Below are 16,081 nucleotides of genomic sequence, written 5' to 3'. Positions count from 1 at the left end.
TGCCAAACACCAACGAAGAAGAATCTGTAAGAAGAAGCTGCCAAACACCAACGAAGAAGAATCTGTAAGAAGCCGCCAAACATCAACGAAGAAGAATCTGTAAGAAGAAGCTGCCAAACACCAACGAAGAAGAATCTGTAAGAAGCCGCCAAACATCAACGAAGAAGAATCTGTAAGAAGAAGCCGCCAAACACCAACGAAGAAGAATCTGTAAGAAGCCGCCAAACACCAACGAAGAAGAATCTGTAAGAAGCCGCCAAACATCAATGAAGAAGAATCTGTAAGAAGCTGCCAAACACCAATGAAGAAGAATCCACAGGAAGACGCCGCCAAACATCAACGAGGAAGAATCTGCGGGAAGAAGCCGCCAATCTCCACAGTTTTAATTCACATGTTGAGCAGCAGACAATTCTTCTTGTCTGGTTGATGTGTTTAATGCAGTGGTTCCCAACTCTGGTCCTTGAGGAACACCATCCATTGCATGTTTTAGTTGTTTCCCTGCTCCAACACACCTGATTCAGTAATCTAATTACTTCCTCATGTTCTGCAGAAGCTTGTTAATCACCCATGTATTCAAATCAGGTGTGTAGGAGCAGAGAAACAACTAAAACATGCAAGATGGCGTTCCTCAAGGGCCAGGGTTGGGAACCCCTGGGTGCATTCATCATAGTGTCTTTTTTTGTTTGTTTGTTTTTACAAATAATGGATCAATAAATGCAGCTGTTCATGCAACATGCTTAAAATGATTGTCTGTCTTTAAATATGTTCCAGCTCCTACACTAGTTGGCCACTATTGACCATGGATCACTATCACCTAATCAATATCATACAAAAACTTGGCTTTAATACAAACATGGTTAGTTGGTTTAACAGCTACTTAACTAAACACATTCAGTTTTTTCGATTTGGCTCCGTTTTGTCAGATGCGGTCACACTGAACAAGGGGGTCCCACAAGGGTCTATTTTAGGGCCCTTGCTGCTCTTTTTACTCTATGTTAATCAAATCTGTGATCAGCTTAAATGCTCCTCTTATGTACGCAGATGATACAGTTCTGTACTCGTCAGCACCCTCTCTAGATGCAGTACACTCAAATCTTCAGACTGATTTAACACCTTACAGAATGCTCGCTGTGATTCAAAATTAGTCCTGAATGCTAGCAAAACCAAAGCTATGCGGTTTCCCCATAATTCTGTAGTAACCATTCCTTCTATTAAAACACTGAATGGTGATATTATAGAACTTGTAGACGCATACAAATATCTTGGTATTTGGCTGGATAAAGATCTTAATTTTAAGCATCACCTTACATATCTAATACAAAAGCTAAAATTTACTCAGTTTTTTGTACAGACTGAAATCATGATTTTCTATTTCTTCCCATAAGCGGCTTGTAACAAGTTTGTTTTTATCACAGCTGGATTACGGAGACACAATATATAGATTTGCCTCCCCCACTACCTTAGCTAAACTGGACCCCATTTACCACGCTGCTCTGATATTTATAACAAGTTCACCTTTAAAGACTCACCATTGTACTTTATATAACCTTGCTGGACTTGCTTCACTCAATATTTGAAGGATGAAGCATTGGTATATTTTCATATACAAAGCCATTTTATGTTTTATTAACGGATGTTTTGTTGTAAAATATTTTAATACAACTAATACTGTTTTTAAGACTGTGTTGCTATAATTGCATATTGTCCAGGACGTCCTTGTAAAACGGATTAATAATCTCAATGGATTACTTCCTGGTAAAATAAAGGTTTAAATAAAAATTAAAAAACAATTGTTAAAACAGAAAACAGTGTAAGACCCCAGATCGGCTGAAAACTGTTCAAAAGTGCAGAAACATATTTGCCCTAAAGCAGGAAGACCTGGTGAAAGAAAACAACCCTGGAAATATAGATAAGCTAAAGTTTAGCTGCTTCATTTAGGCTTAAAAAAACAAACAAACACTTTCCTCATGGAAGACTATAAAATGCACAAAGGGAAAATGCAAATTAGATCTTTGCATCCATTAAAGCTGCTGCTGTCGGTCCGCCCTGAATCATATCGGAGCTTATATTTATACATATTTACAAGCTTCACAAACAAACAGTTTCATCAGGGTGAAAGATGGAGAACAAATCAGGCCACAAGGAGGCGCTGCACATTAAAAAAAAAGGCTGGATGTTCTGACTGAAAAACAACACGGACTCCTCCTGCACCTACAAACAGATGATAAGATCATCCTTCGGACTCTTCAGAAAATGGCTAACAAGAGTTTCTGGAAACTAAACAATTATGTTTTTGCCTGTGGGAGTGTCTGTTAGCAAAATACCTTATGAACCACTTGCAGAGAAACGTGCAGTAAGTAATCAACATCAAAAACTGATTAGCTTTTAGGACTAAAACAGGTCAAAATGGCCACCACAGCTAATCAATATCATCCAACACAAAAACATCTGTAACTTAGTGAATTTTAAAGATACTAAGATAAAATGTGGCGAAGTAGTAGCTGAGAGTGATCCTCTGAAGGCGGAATGAGCTCATGAATATTTCACCTAAACGGCTACAACTTCATTTCTCAGCATAAGATGATCGTTTAAAACTCTCAACGGAAAGGTGGCGAGTGATACTGCGGTGCTTGAAAGTTTCTGAAGCCTTTATAATTTTCTATATTTCTGCATAAATATGACCTTAAACATCATCAGATTTTCATACAAGTCCTACAAGGAGATGAAGCAAACCCAGATAAACAAAAGAGACAAAAATATTGTACTTAGACATTTATTTACTGAGGAAAATGATCCAATATATTTGTGAGTGGTAAAAGTATGTGAACCTCTTGGATCAGCAGTTAATTTGAAGGTGAAATTAGAGTCAGGTGTTTTCAATCAATGGGATGATGATCAGGTGTGAGTGGACACCCTGTTTGATTTAAAGAACATGGATCTATCAAAGTCTGATCTCCACAACATGTTTGTTGAAGTGTGTCATGGCAGGAACAAAGGAGATTTCTGAGGAGCTCAGAAAAAGAGTTGTTGATGCTCATCAGGCTGGAAAAAGTTACAAAACATCTGTAAAGAGTTTGGACTCCACCAATCCACAGTCACACAGATTGTGCACAAATGGAGGAAATTTAAGACCATTGTTCCCCAGGAGTGGTGGACCAACAAAGATCACGCCAAGAACAAGGTGTGTAGGTCACAAAGGAGCCCAGAGGAACTTCTAACCACTGAAGGTCTCTCTCACATTGACTAATGTTCATGAGTCCACCATCAGGAGAACACTGAACAACGATGGTGGTCATGGCAGGTTGAAGGAGGAAGCTGCTCTCCAAAAACAACATGGCTGCTCGTCTGCAGTTTGATAAAGATCATGTGGACAAACCAGAAGACTGTTGGAAGAATGTTTTGTGGACGGATGAGACCAAAATAAAACTTTTCACAAAGAAAAATTTTATGTTTGGAGAAATGAAAACTCTGCATTCCTGCATTAGAACCTTCTCCCATCTGTGAAACATGGTGGTGGTAGTATCATGGTTTGGGCCCGTTTTGCTGCATCTGGCCCAGGACGGCTTACCATCATTCGATGGAACAATTAATTCTGAATTACATCAGAGAGTCTTAAAGGAAAATGTGAGAACATCTGTCCATGAACTGGATCTCAAGAGAAGGTCATGCAGCGAGACAGTGACTCTAAACACACAAGTGGTTCTACCAAAGAATGGCTCAAGAAGAATAAAGTTCATGTTGTGGAACAGCCAAGTCAAAGTCCTGACCTTAATCCAATCCAGATGTTGTGGAAGGACCTGAAGCAGCTGTTAATGTGAAGAAACCACCAACATCCAGAGTTGAAGCTGTTCTGTACGAAGGAATGAGCTAAAATTCTTCCAGGACTGATCATCGGTTACTGGAAACATTTAGTAGTTGTTGCTGCACAGCGAGGTCACACCAGGTACTGAAAGCAAAGGTTTGCATACTTTTACCACTCACAAATATGTAATATTGGATCATTTATTTAATGAGGAAAATGATCCAAGTATAATATTTTTGTCTCATTTGTTTAACTGGGTTCTCTTTATCTACTTTTAGGACTTGTGTGAAAATCTGATGTTTTATGTCAGGGGTTCCCAACCCTGGACCTTGAGGAACACCATCCTGCATGTTTTAGTTGTTTCTCTGCTCCAACACACCTGCTTTTAATTAAAAGGTGGCTGCTTCAGAACACGAAGTAATCAAATCACTGAATCAGGTGTGTTGGAGCAGGGAAACGACAAACAAGCAGGATGGTGTTCCTCAAGGTTCAGAGTTGGGAACCCCTAGTTTTGGTCATATTCATGCAGAAATATGGCAAATTATAATGGGTTTGCAAACTTTCAAGCACTACTGTATGCATTTCTTGTGTTAAATTTAAAAGTAAAAGTTATTTTTTGACAGTAAACATTTAAATCTCAAACCATTTCTAGGATTTCTTTAAGAGTTTAAGGGATCTGTTTTCTTCTCAGTGGGTTTAGTACGAACTGGAAGGAATGGAAAACAGCGATGTAGAGAAACCAGATGAACAGGTCGTGTGAAGCCCTTAATTGAGGTGGGACTGGCTTTAGAAACCGTCCTCGAAGTCTCTCAGCTGCAGCGAACTTTGGCCAAGAAGTACGCCACGCTGAGGAAGATCCACACCACCAGCAGGTTGGGGCTGAGCGCCAGCAGAGGCAGCGAGTACAAGAGGCTGGGGTCCAGGTGCAAGTCCCGCACCGGCAGCAGCCCGCTCAGGTTCTTCTGGATCACCCCTTCCCTCGTCCCAACGCTGGCGAGACCGCGGGAGGGGAAGCAAGAGGAGGAGGGGGGAAGGAAAGATGGCGTAAAGATGAGGAGGAAGCGCATTAGGTTGGGAGGGGGAGGAAGAAAACAGGCGGCCGAAACAAACGGATGCAGGTAGGGAGATGGCAAATCATCAGAATCGGCGATGATGGGGAACCAAAACAAAAACCACCAACAAACAAACAAACGTTCACAACAACCAATAAAATGAGTTAATTAAACAAAAAAAATGTAGTAATGGGAAACAAAGAAGGAAGAAGAAGAGAAGAAAAGAGAAATTAAGAGATGTTTTTAGAGGAAGACTCACCATGTTTCTATACTCTAATGGGATGAAGATGGAGGAGTTGCTTTTTCATAAATAACTAAAACAAACAAAAGGCTGACGCTCGTGCAGCTCGAAATTTACTCCACGTCATTTTGGTTCATATTTGTTTACAACCCCAAATCTGAAAAAATTGGGACGGCGTGTAAAAGTTACAGAAAACAAAATGCAGTGATTCACAAAAAATTCGCCAAGTCACAACAGAAGTCATCTCAGGGCACTGAACAGAAACATTCATGTTTAAAATAACAATTTAACATTATTTATCTGAGGAGCAGACTGCTTTGAGTTTAACTCCATCACAGACTCTCATCTTGAACAAGCATGAAGGCGACAGTGGAAAAGAAAAACTCCCTCATGAGGAAGAAACCTTTAGCAGAACCAGGCTCAGGACAAGTGGCCATCTGCTTCGACTGGCTGGGTTTGAGAGGAATAGATACACAATGGCAGGTCGAGAATCACATGTTAAGATAGAAAAAGTATCAAATTAAAACTATTCAATTTTAACAATTCATTTTAAGAAATCAGGTCAATTTGTCCTCCAGTAGCCTAAGCCTATAGCAGCATAACAAGCCAACCCTAACTATAGGATTTATCAAAAAGGAAAGTCTTAAAACTGGACAATGTGTCAGCCTCATGGACAGAAACTGGAAGTTGGTTCCACAAGAGAGGAGCCTGATAAATGAAAGATCTTCCTCCCATTCTGCTTTTGGAAACTCTAGGAACCACAAGTAAGCCTGCAGTCTGAGAGTGACGTGATCTGTTAGGAAAATATGGAACGATAAGATCTTGAATATAAGATGGAGCTAGGTTGTTGAAAGTTTTGTAGGTTAGAAGTAAGATTTTGTTTTTCCTCAGAAGTAAAGATGGGCAGGGGTTCACCAGTTGGTGAAATATGTCTTAAAATAGAGGAACAATTTCAGAATATTGTCCCTAAACAGTAAACTGTGGGGTCTTTGAATACCCCGTCATCTACAGTTCATATCATCATAAGAGCTCATGCATCTGTAGAAATCTCTGAGCTCAAAGACAATATTAGGTGCTCAAGATCATCGAGCCCTCAGGGGTCCGCTGCATTAAAAACAGATCTGATTCGGTTCTGAACATCACTGCACGGACTCAAGAACATTTCCACAAATCAACGTCTATAAACATAGTTCACCGTGCCATCCATAGATAACGAATAAAGCTCCATCGTGCAAAGACGAAGACGTATGTGAACATCATGTAGAACCGCTGCCGTCTTCTCTGGACCAAAACGTATTTAAAATGGACTGAGGCGACTCTTAATGAGATGACTCTTAATCTGAAATTCATTTTGGAAACCACGGATGCTACGTCCTCTATACTAAAGAGGAGCGGGACCATCAGCCTGTTAGCAGCACTCAGTTTAAAAGCATGCCTCTCTGATGGTATGGGGGTGCATTAGTGCCTCTGGCTTGGCCAGCTTACACATCTGGAAAGGCTTCATGGATGCAGGAAAGTAAACGGATTTCAGAACAACGAATGATGTCATCCAGCAAAAAAAAAAAAAAACTGAACAAAGAATACCCAGGACTGATGAACATCTATAGCTGAACAATGGGAGACATGGACCTGGAACAACTTTAAAAGATGTTGCTCTAGAAAATTTTTAATTACTTTATTTCCCTTGCCCCAAAAATGCATAATTTCTTTTATAATTTATTTACATTTTACACAACATCCCAAGTTTGTTGAAATAGGGGTTGTATTTAAAGATGGGGGAAAAAAAGGGGAAAGGACATGAAAGGGAACGCCTCTAACATGCATCAAACTAAAAAAGGGCCATCAAGTCCGCCGGCTAAGAAGGCAGGAGGAGGAGGAGGCAGGCAGATGGGAGGAGGAGAAGAAAGATGGAGAAACTTTGTGAAGAAGCATGCAAATACTGTATCTTTAGGGTTTATTTAGAGAGGCAAGTTCACACAGTTTGTTCAGAACAACAAAACACTCAAAACTGGAAATCACATTTACTGCCGAGTCATCACGAAGGCTGTGTTCTCAACACCGCCGAGTCACAGTCTAATCTGTTTTAGCATAAACTCTACTACAGAACTGAGGAAAAAAAGAGAAGGCAATGGAAACAAGAGAAACTGCATTTCCTGTGAGAAAGCTGTGTGAATGCTTATTGCTGAAGACCTTGCTGAGAAACAGCTGAAATGTAGCTGAAATGAAAAAACAAGCCTTAATTAGCAGTAGGGCTGAACAATTACTCGCATTTGCGATAATATCGCGATATGATAAAAAGACATTTTCTAATTGCAAAGGCTGCGGTTTGACTGGTCACGTGATCTGGTTACGTGACTCGCGAGTGAGCAAAGCAGAGCAGGGAGCGAGAGAAGTCAACACTGCACTTTAACCAGCTGCACAATGGAGTCAGGCTCAACAGAAGCGGATACATCTGAAAGTTTGGTACCAAAGAGGAGCAGAACGTCCGTTGTTTGGAATTATTTTGGCTATAAAAAAAGAAGACGCTGAGCAACGACACGTATTGTGCAGAACCTGCCTTGCTGCCTCTCGAGGTAACACCACAAATCTTTATAGTTGCATGGCTAGAATGCAAACGACCAGTGCTTCAACTTCAAGTAAGCAAAGTACGAGCTGACAGGAATCACTGACCGAAATGTTTGAAGGTATTACTCCGCATGAACATAATTCAAAACGACACATGAAAATAACTCGAGCAATAACAGAGTTCATAGCGAAAGACATGATGCTCATTGATATCGTGACTAAGTCAGGGTTTACGGCTTTGGTAAACACGGTGGATAAGCGGTACAGAAAGTCTCTATCCTGTAGCTAGACAAAAAAAAAAATGCAGAAACAGAGTTGCAGCGGAGCTGAAAACAGTGGAGTTTTTTGCAATTGAAACTAGGCCTGTCACGATAACAAATTTTGCTGGGCGATTAATTGTCTCGGAAATTATTGCGATAAACGATAATATTGTTTGAAGTTTAACAATAATTAATTGTCAAATTTTAGAAGAAATGTTGATTTGTTTAGCTTGTAGTACCTTTTTTGACCACCTGATGGCAGTAAAAGACAGTTTGAACCAAAGAATGGATAGTTAAGCAGCGCGTCTCTAAAAAAAATGGGAGGGAGGACCCTTGACGTGACATGGGCTGACATGGTGATTTGAGCTCTTCATCATAGCATTTTTCACACAAAGCTTTTAATATTAAAAAAATCAGTAAACAAGTTCTCAGCTTCTTTTTGCAGAGAAAAACAACTTTTTACACGAAGGCACTGGTTTCAACGGTGAATTTTGGAACTTCGACAAGACGGAGGTGTATTCCTGAGGTCGGCGTAGATCGTAGCTTAACTTCTCAGCTTAGCTGCTTTTAGCGATCCAAAAACGCTATTTTGGATAGTTAAAATAGATTTTAAAGAGAAAAGAGAAAGGGAGGGGTCAGTGAAGAGGCCTAGATTTGAGCCGTGTCTTCAGTAGAAAGAGAGAGAGACACGAAGAAACGATAAAGCCGGTAAATAAAAATGAGGTCGATAATTTTCATTCGTCATGCAATTAATTGATTTATTGTTTACTGCGACAGGCCTAATTGAAACTGATCAATTTATTGCTTGTGTTTGTTGAAAAATACATGTGAAGAAGGCATTGAAAAATAATCGTATATTAAATCGCAATTGCAATACTGAGGTAAGAAAACCGCCATTAGAATATTTTCCTAACTCGTTCAGCCCTAATTAGCAGAAGAAAGCACACATATTTGTTGAATTAGTTATGAATGACCAGAAATTAGCACAAAAATTAAGAAATTAGCTAAAAAAGCTGAAATTAGCAAAAATAACTAAAAAGGCATAAAGAAGCTTAAACTACAAGAAGGAAGTGGAAACTGCAGAAATGAGCAAAAAATGTGGAATTAGATGAAAAGGCTATAATTAGCATAAAACAGCTTAAAAGTAGCTGAAATAGCAGAAAAAAAGCTGAAATGAGCATAGCAAGCTGAAATTACCATAAAGATGTTAATTAGGTTAAAAGTAGCAAAAATTACCATGAAAAACATGAATTTATCTGAAAACAGCTGAAATTAGCTGAAAGTAGGTGGAAGTATATTTAAATTTGCACAAATAAGCTGAATGAAGCTGAACCGGAACAAAATGTGAAAGGAGCAGTAAAAGGTTGTAAACAGATCTAAAGGTATGAAGGATGGAAAATGAGCTCAATTAATTTTTTATAAAAAAAAAAAAAATGTCAGAAAAGGCTAAATATTTCAAAAAGCTAAAGTTGCACCAATATAAAAAGTCATAGCAGGATTCTCCTGAACAGGCTGAATGACACTCAAATGCTGTGCGAGCGAATCTTGCTGGTGGGAAGGGAACAGATATTGGAGAAGTTGGAAGCTCAACTCAGCATATGTAATCACAATTCGGCTGTTTTGAGTCGCCATGAGTTGTACTAGCGAGACTGTAAACGCAGACGGAAATTAACAGCTAGGCCTGACCCAAAACAAATGCTGATAGCTGAATCTGGCTTCCCCCGCGCTGGCCTTGGAAGGCTGACTAACTCAATTTCTCCTGGATGTAAGCATGTCACGATAACCAATTTTACTGGGCTATTAATTGTCTCAGAAATTATTGCAATAAATGATAATATTGTTTAAATTTTGACAATAATTAGTAATTATTGTCAAATTTAAGAAGAAATGTTTGTTAATTTGTTATGCATTTAGTACCTTTTTTTGACCACCGGATGGCAGTACAAGACTGTTTGAACCGAAGGATGGATAGTGAGGGAGCGAGCAGCGTGTTTCTCTACGAAAAATGGGAGGGAGGCCCCTTGACATGACATGGGCTGTCTCTTTTCGGTTCTCAAAATGGTGGACGCTCGGTGTGGTTTGAGCTCTTTAGCATATCACACAAAGCTTTAAAATTTTTTTTTTAAAACAAATCAGTAAACAATTTCTCAGCTTCTTTTTGCAGAGAAAAACAACTTTTTACATAAAAGGCACGGGTTTCAACCATGAATTTTGGAGCTTCAACAAGACGGAGGTTTCCTGCTCGAGGTCGGCCTGTTAGTTTAGCTCGTAGCTTAGCGTCTCAGCTTATCTGCTTTTAACCATCCAAAAATGCAATTTTGGTCGATTAAAATGGATTTTAAATAGAAAAGAGAAAGGGAGAGGTCAGTGAAGAGCACCGGAGTTGAGCCTTTTGTCATCCAGTATCTTCAGTAGAAAGAGAGAGACAAGAAGAAACGATAAAGCCGATAAATGAAAACGAGGTCGATAATTTTCATTCATCATGCGATTAATTGATTTATTGTTTATCGTGACAGGCCTACCTGGATGTTCTGGAAACAAGATGCTCTGCTCCCCACTCAAGGACATGGACCTGTGTCAACCGAGCCGGCTGATAAACATCACCTCTTATCAGGACTATGGGTGGTGGTGGTGGGGCGGCCACTCTGGACAGTGCTCACGGACTACTTCCCCTCAAATTCACGCCTTCGCTGGCCTCCCTCATTGTCCACCCTTTGGTGCAGCAATCTCGGAGATGCGAAAGCGCCACAAAGCTGGCTGCGTCACTCACTTGGCAGCCTGTGCTGGGACCCCCAACCCACCACCCACTCCACACATATACGTTTCATGTTTGTATGTTGTTTTTTTATGTGCTGGGTATTTTTTTTGCAGCCTCACACTGTATCCTGCGGACACAGTCAGAGATTTGATTTTTTTTTTTTTATCTCTTCCCTCGTGTTCCCCTTTTTCTAATGTAACGAAAAGTCTGTGCCTGTTTGTTTGTTTGTTTGTTTGTGTGCTCTGTGCAATGACAATAAAGCCGATTATTGCTGATTTGATATACGATTTGTTGAAATAGCGCAAAAATTGTGGAACGAGAATCGCGCCGAAAAACGTACAGAAGAAAAACAGATCACAACAGTGTGAATGATTCATAAACATCCACACAATGAGAAATTGATCCTGCTGCCTTTGATTCATCTGTTTTATGTCTACGCTGTCCTGGACTACCGAGGACAGACTTTACACCGGACGTTGTTTGAGCTCTAATTTATTAGTTGGGACTTAATCTGTGTTTTGCCATGCCTGAACATACTCCGTCATGTTTTGATTCTAGACAAGCCACGCATGCCATCCAACATTAGTATTTTCCTGCAAACTTGTCCCTTTATGGAGTGCATGAACTCTGTTTGTTTATTTGTTTACTCCTACCTGCGCATGCAGTTGAGGGCCTGTGTGAAGACCTGCGGCGCCATGCCGTGTTCGTGCTGCAGGATGAGACACTGCTCCAGCGTCACAGACATGGCTGTGCGGTCTTTGGCGCTCTTGCAGCTGGTGAAGCGAACACTGTTCAGCCGGCGGCAGATCTGAGGCACGGAGGAGGACACGAAGCGCGTTTGTGATCAGATTATTGGCGCTGGGATTAATTAAACGTCACGTTGGAGTCGTCTGCTCACCTCGGCAGCCTGCCAGAGGATGTCCACGTTCTTGTTCTTCCTGGCGTTGACGTTCTGGCCCAGAAACCTCAGCAGCTCAGGGAGACAGGTCTGGGAACGAGACCTCGGGAGACCTGGATGTAGGTGAGGAGGGAAACAAGGATGAGAAGGATGATTTGACTTTAGGCGTTGGTACAACTTTAGCTTTTTGAAATATTTAGCCTTTCCTGCCATTTTTGTCCTCATAGAAAATGAATTGAGCTCATTTTCCATCCTTCAGATCTTTAGATGCGTTTACAACTTTTTACTGCTCCTTTCTCATTTTGTTCCGGTTCAGCTTCCTTGTGCAAATTTAAACTTTTTTCAGCTACTTTCAGCTAATTTCAGCTGTTTATGCGCCGTTGTGTGATCCTTTCAGATTCCTTCTAACAACATTTTTGTGCTTCTTCTAACGACTTTCCACGAATAAGCTTATTATGCTCCTTTCTTTTTATTTATGCAAGTTTCAGCTTTTTCTGCTGTTTTAGCTACTATTTAGCTGTTATTAAGCCAGTTTTAGCCTTTCCGCTAATTATAAATTTTTTGCACTTGTTTTACCTTTTTCAGCATGATTCAGCAGAAATGTGCTGTCTCCACTTCAATTCTGGTAATTTAAGCTTCTTTCAGCTTTTTTAGCTACTTTTCATGTGGGTGTTTTTTTGTGCTAATTTCATATTTTTTAAAGATAATTTCCACTTCTTTGTGCTCATTTCTGCTTCTTTCAGCCTAATTGGGCGAACTTGTTCTTTCCACTTTATTCTGCTAACTGAAGCTTGTTCTACCTTTTCAGCTATGTTTTTAGTATTTTTAGCTTATTTCAGCTGTTTTCAGATAAATTCAAGTTTTTTGTGGTAATTTCTGTTACCTTCAGCCTAATTAATTTTTTCTGCTAATTTCAGCTTGTTATGCTATTTTCAGCTTATTTATGCTAGTTTCAGTTATTCCAGCTACTATTTAGCTGTTTTATATTTTTAGCCGTATCAGCTAATTTCACAGTTTTTGCACTCATTTAAACTTTTCTCAGCCTAATTCAACAAAATTGTGGTATCTGCTTCTTTCTGCTAATTTCAGCTTCTTTCTGCTATTTTAGCTACTTTCAGCTGTTTTTGTAAGCTGTTTTGAGCTCCTTTCAGATTCTTTCTGCTTACTTTAAAACATTAACATTCTGTTAAGCTCCTGGCAAAAACCAATGCAGACATGTTCCTGTGTTTAAATTTCCTAAATCGCCTTATAATCTAGCTTTTTTGTTTGTTTTTTGCTACTACTCCTCTTGATTGTCCTTTTGGTTGCTATTTTGTTTTGATGTGTAAAAAATAAAATAAAATAAAATAAAAAAAAGAGAGAAACTTACATTTGTATGCCTATGCCTATTGTGTGACCGTCTATTGTTGTCATTGTTAGTCACTGTTGTCATCACTCTGTTAAGAAATCAGGTCTCTCTTGTAAATGAGACCCCGAGGCTCAATGGGATTAACCTGTCTAAATAAATATCCTGATGCATGCTCAATAATCCAGGTAGAAAAATCCAAAAAAGTTCAATCTGGTCCTCTGGACATTCAAATAAAGGTTGAATGAACTACAACTTTTTTGGCTTCATCTAACTTCTTTCTGCTGATTTCAGCTTGTTATGATTATTTCAGTTTTTTAATGCAAGTTTCAGCTTTTTCTGCTATTTCAGATACCATTCAGCTGTTTTTATGCTTGTTTTAGCTTTTTCAACTAATTCCACATTTTTGCACTTGTTTTAACCTTTCTCAGCCTAATTCAGCAAAAAAAAAAAAAGTGCTCTCTCAACTTCCTCCTAGCAATTTAAGCTTATTTCAGTAATTTAAGCTAAATTTCAACAGTTTTGTTGTTGTTGCTAATTTCAACTTTTTCCAGATAATTTCCACTTTCTTTGTGCTTATTTCTGATTCTTTCAGCCTAATTTCTGCTTTCTTCGGCTACTTTAGCTACTTTTCAGCTGTTTTTTGCTCATTTCAGCTAATATTTCAGATATAGTAACTTCCACTTTTTTGTGCTCATTTTTGTTTTTTCAGCCTAATTTGGCACAATTGTGCTCTCTTAACTTCCTTCTGGCAATTTGAACTTCTTTCTCCCTTTTCAGCTATTTCTTTGTCGCATATTTCTGCTTTTAGAGACAATTTACTAATTTTTGTGCTCATCTCTGCTTATTTAAACCAAACTCAGAAAATAAGAGTTCTTTCTGCTTTCTTAGGCTTGTTCTTCCTTTTCAGCTACATTTCAGCATGCTGTTAGTTAATTTTAGCCGTTTTTCCAGCAAGTTCATTAGCAATAAGTACTCACACTGCATTTTCGCAGGGAATTCAATTTCTCTAGTTTAAATACCGTAACAATGAAAACAACACGCCAATTTGTGCTAATCAGTCAACAGCAGCCTGCTGACGGACACGTGCTGAGCGGCTGCGCATCAGCCTGAAGGAAAGTTTGAGGCTTTGATGCTGGAAATGAACATGAGCTGCACACAATCAGAGTATTACATCAAGTTTAAGACTGGTTTTAAAATAAATTGTGTATTTTTAGCTCAGTTATATAGACTGTGGAAAAAATAACCTCAGAGTTGTACTTTAGTCTCAGACACAGTGACTCGATTCCAGTTTAAGTTACAATAAATAAAATAAATATTTCCTTCAAATACTTGGAGACGGTTGGGGTCTTGTACTCACAGTCCTCAGGCAGGACTTCCTTGAACTGTTCGTAGTACGAGTTGAGCCTGGAGAGACTCTCCGAGTTGATGATTTCCTGCAGTGATGTGTCTCCAAACCTGACACACACACACACACAGTCAGGTTTTTCCTGCCTGCAGCGGAAGCGTCTATGAAAGCATCTTTATCCGACTAACTTCTCAGCCAGCGTTTGCTGCTCGTTGATGCCGACGTTGAAGTGAACCGGCTGCACCCTCAGCAACATCCCGCTCTGGATCTCACGCGGCAGCGCGTCAAACATGGTCCCCGGCAGCGGGATGCGAACGTTAAAGCCGTCCCTGTTCCCTGTGATGATGGGTAGCATGTCGGGGGCGGAGCTTCCAGCTGCCTGGGTGACCTGAACAAAAAAAAGGAAAGTCTGTTTTCTCTTATCTGACACGTTTCCCACGGATTGCAACTGTATTTGTCTACCTTAAAGGTGACGTTGCGCAGATCCATGACGCCAACGCTCATGTCCTCCAACATCGCGAGCTCCTCTCCTGCACACAATCACACAGTCATTAACAAACTCTGCAGAAAAGGCATCTGAGGAGAGGAAGCTGAGCTCTGAGGGAGGCCGAGTCGGACCGTAGGTGCTGAGCAGGGACTCAAACTGAGCCAGCAGGCCGATGGTGTAGAGCTGCCGCAGGAAGCCATTGTCCCAGAGACAGTTCCTCAGTTTGATGATGAAGCCGCAGATCAAGGCGGTGAGCTGCAACGCACAGAAACATCCGGTCAGAGCAGGAAGAAGGAGCATCTGCTGCAGTTAACCATCATGAATCAACATAAACTAGAGAAATTGTATTTCCTGCGAAAATGCAGTGTGAATGCTTATTACTGAAGAACTTGCTGAAAAACAGCTGAAATTAATTAAAAACATGCTGAAATGTAGCTGAAATGGACAAACAAGACTACTTTAGCAGACGAAAGCAGAAAGAACACATATTTGCTAAATTAGGTAAAAATAAGCAGAAATGAGTGCAAAAATTAAGAAATTAGCGAAAAAAGCTAAAATGAGAGGAAAAAAAAAAGGCTGAAAAGTTACTCAAAAGGCAGAAAGAAGCTTAAACTAACAGAAGGAAGTAGAAAGAGTGGAAAGGAGCTCCAAAAATGTGGAATTAGCTGAAAATGCTAAAACGAGCAGAAAAACAGCTAAGTAGTAGCTGAAATAGCAGAAAAAGCTGAAACTAGCAGAAAAAAAGCAGTAAAAAAATCTGAAATTAGCATAAAGACGCTAATTAGGCTGAAAGTAGCAGAAATTACCACAAGAAAATTTCAGTTTATCTGAAAATGGCTGAAATTAGCTTAAAAAATGCTAAAAAGTAGGGACGCACGATATTATCGGCATGGTATCGGCCGATATTAGCGTTAAATTTTAATATCGGACATCGGCCATTCCATTAAAATAACTCGTCGATACAAAAGGCGTTGTTTTTGCCTGCAGCGGCAGCACAACGCAATGACGTCACGTGCACCTACCTGATCTCAGGGCGGAGAGGAAAATTCAAAATGGCGGTGGGGGAGTTTTTTCCGTTGAGGATGTCGGATTCCAAATATTTATGGACTACGTTGAGTCTTGCTACATCGTCTGCAGTCGGAGATATTTTTCCAACGTAACGTTGAGTTACAAGCCGTCATTTCCAACGTCATTGAGAAGCTAATAGCCGATAGCACGACTTGTTGGGTGAGTTTTACTACAGACATTTGGCCGTCGTGTTAGCCCCGTTAGCATGATTAAGTCTTACGCCACAATGGATAGAGAAAACTTTGAACTTAAAAAGG

The 16,081-nt window shown here is 39.9% G+C and overlaps 1 protein-coding gene across 1 annotated transcript in view; it reads right to left on the bottom strand.

Moving 5' to 3' along the window:
• The window catches only part of LOC119428787 (inositol polyphosphate-4-phosphatase type I A), a 48,409-nt gene that overhangs the window by 5,771 nt on the left and 26,557 nt on the right, over positions 1-16,081 (bottom strand). The window contains exons 19-24 of the mRNA XM_037696463.1: positions 14,888-15,011; positions 14,732-14,799; positions 14,458-14,657; positions 14,282-14,379; positions 11,577-11,689; positions 11,332-11,486 (exon numbers count right to left, since the gene is read on the bottom strand). Coding sequence (XP_037552391.1) covers positions 11,332-11,486; positions 11,577-11,689; positions 14,282-14,379; positions 14,458-14,657; positions 14,732-14,799; positions 14,888-15,011 — 758 coding nt within the window. The remainder of the gene's footprint in view (positions 1-11,331; positions 11,487-11,576; positions 11,690-14,281; positions 14,380-14,457; positions 14,658-14,731; positions 14,800-14,887; positions 15,012-16,081) is intronic.

The sequence above is a fragment of the Nematolebias whitei genome, chromosome 23 (assembly GCF_014905685.2).
Source record: "Nematolebias whitei isolate Nwh7 chromosome 23, NemWhi1, whole genome shotgun sequence".
NCBI lineage: Eukaryota > Metazoa > Chordata > Actinopteri > Cyprinodontiformes > Rivulidae > Nematolebias > Nematolebias whitei.
The sequence above is the reverse complement of the archived record's forward strand: the minus strand, read 5'-3'. Positions and strand labels throughout refer to the sequence as shown.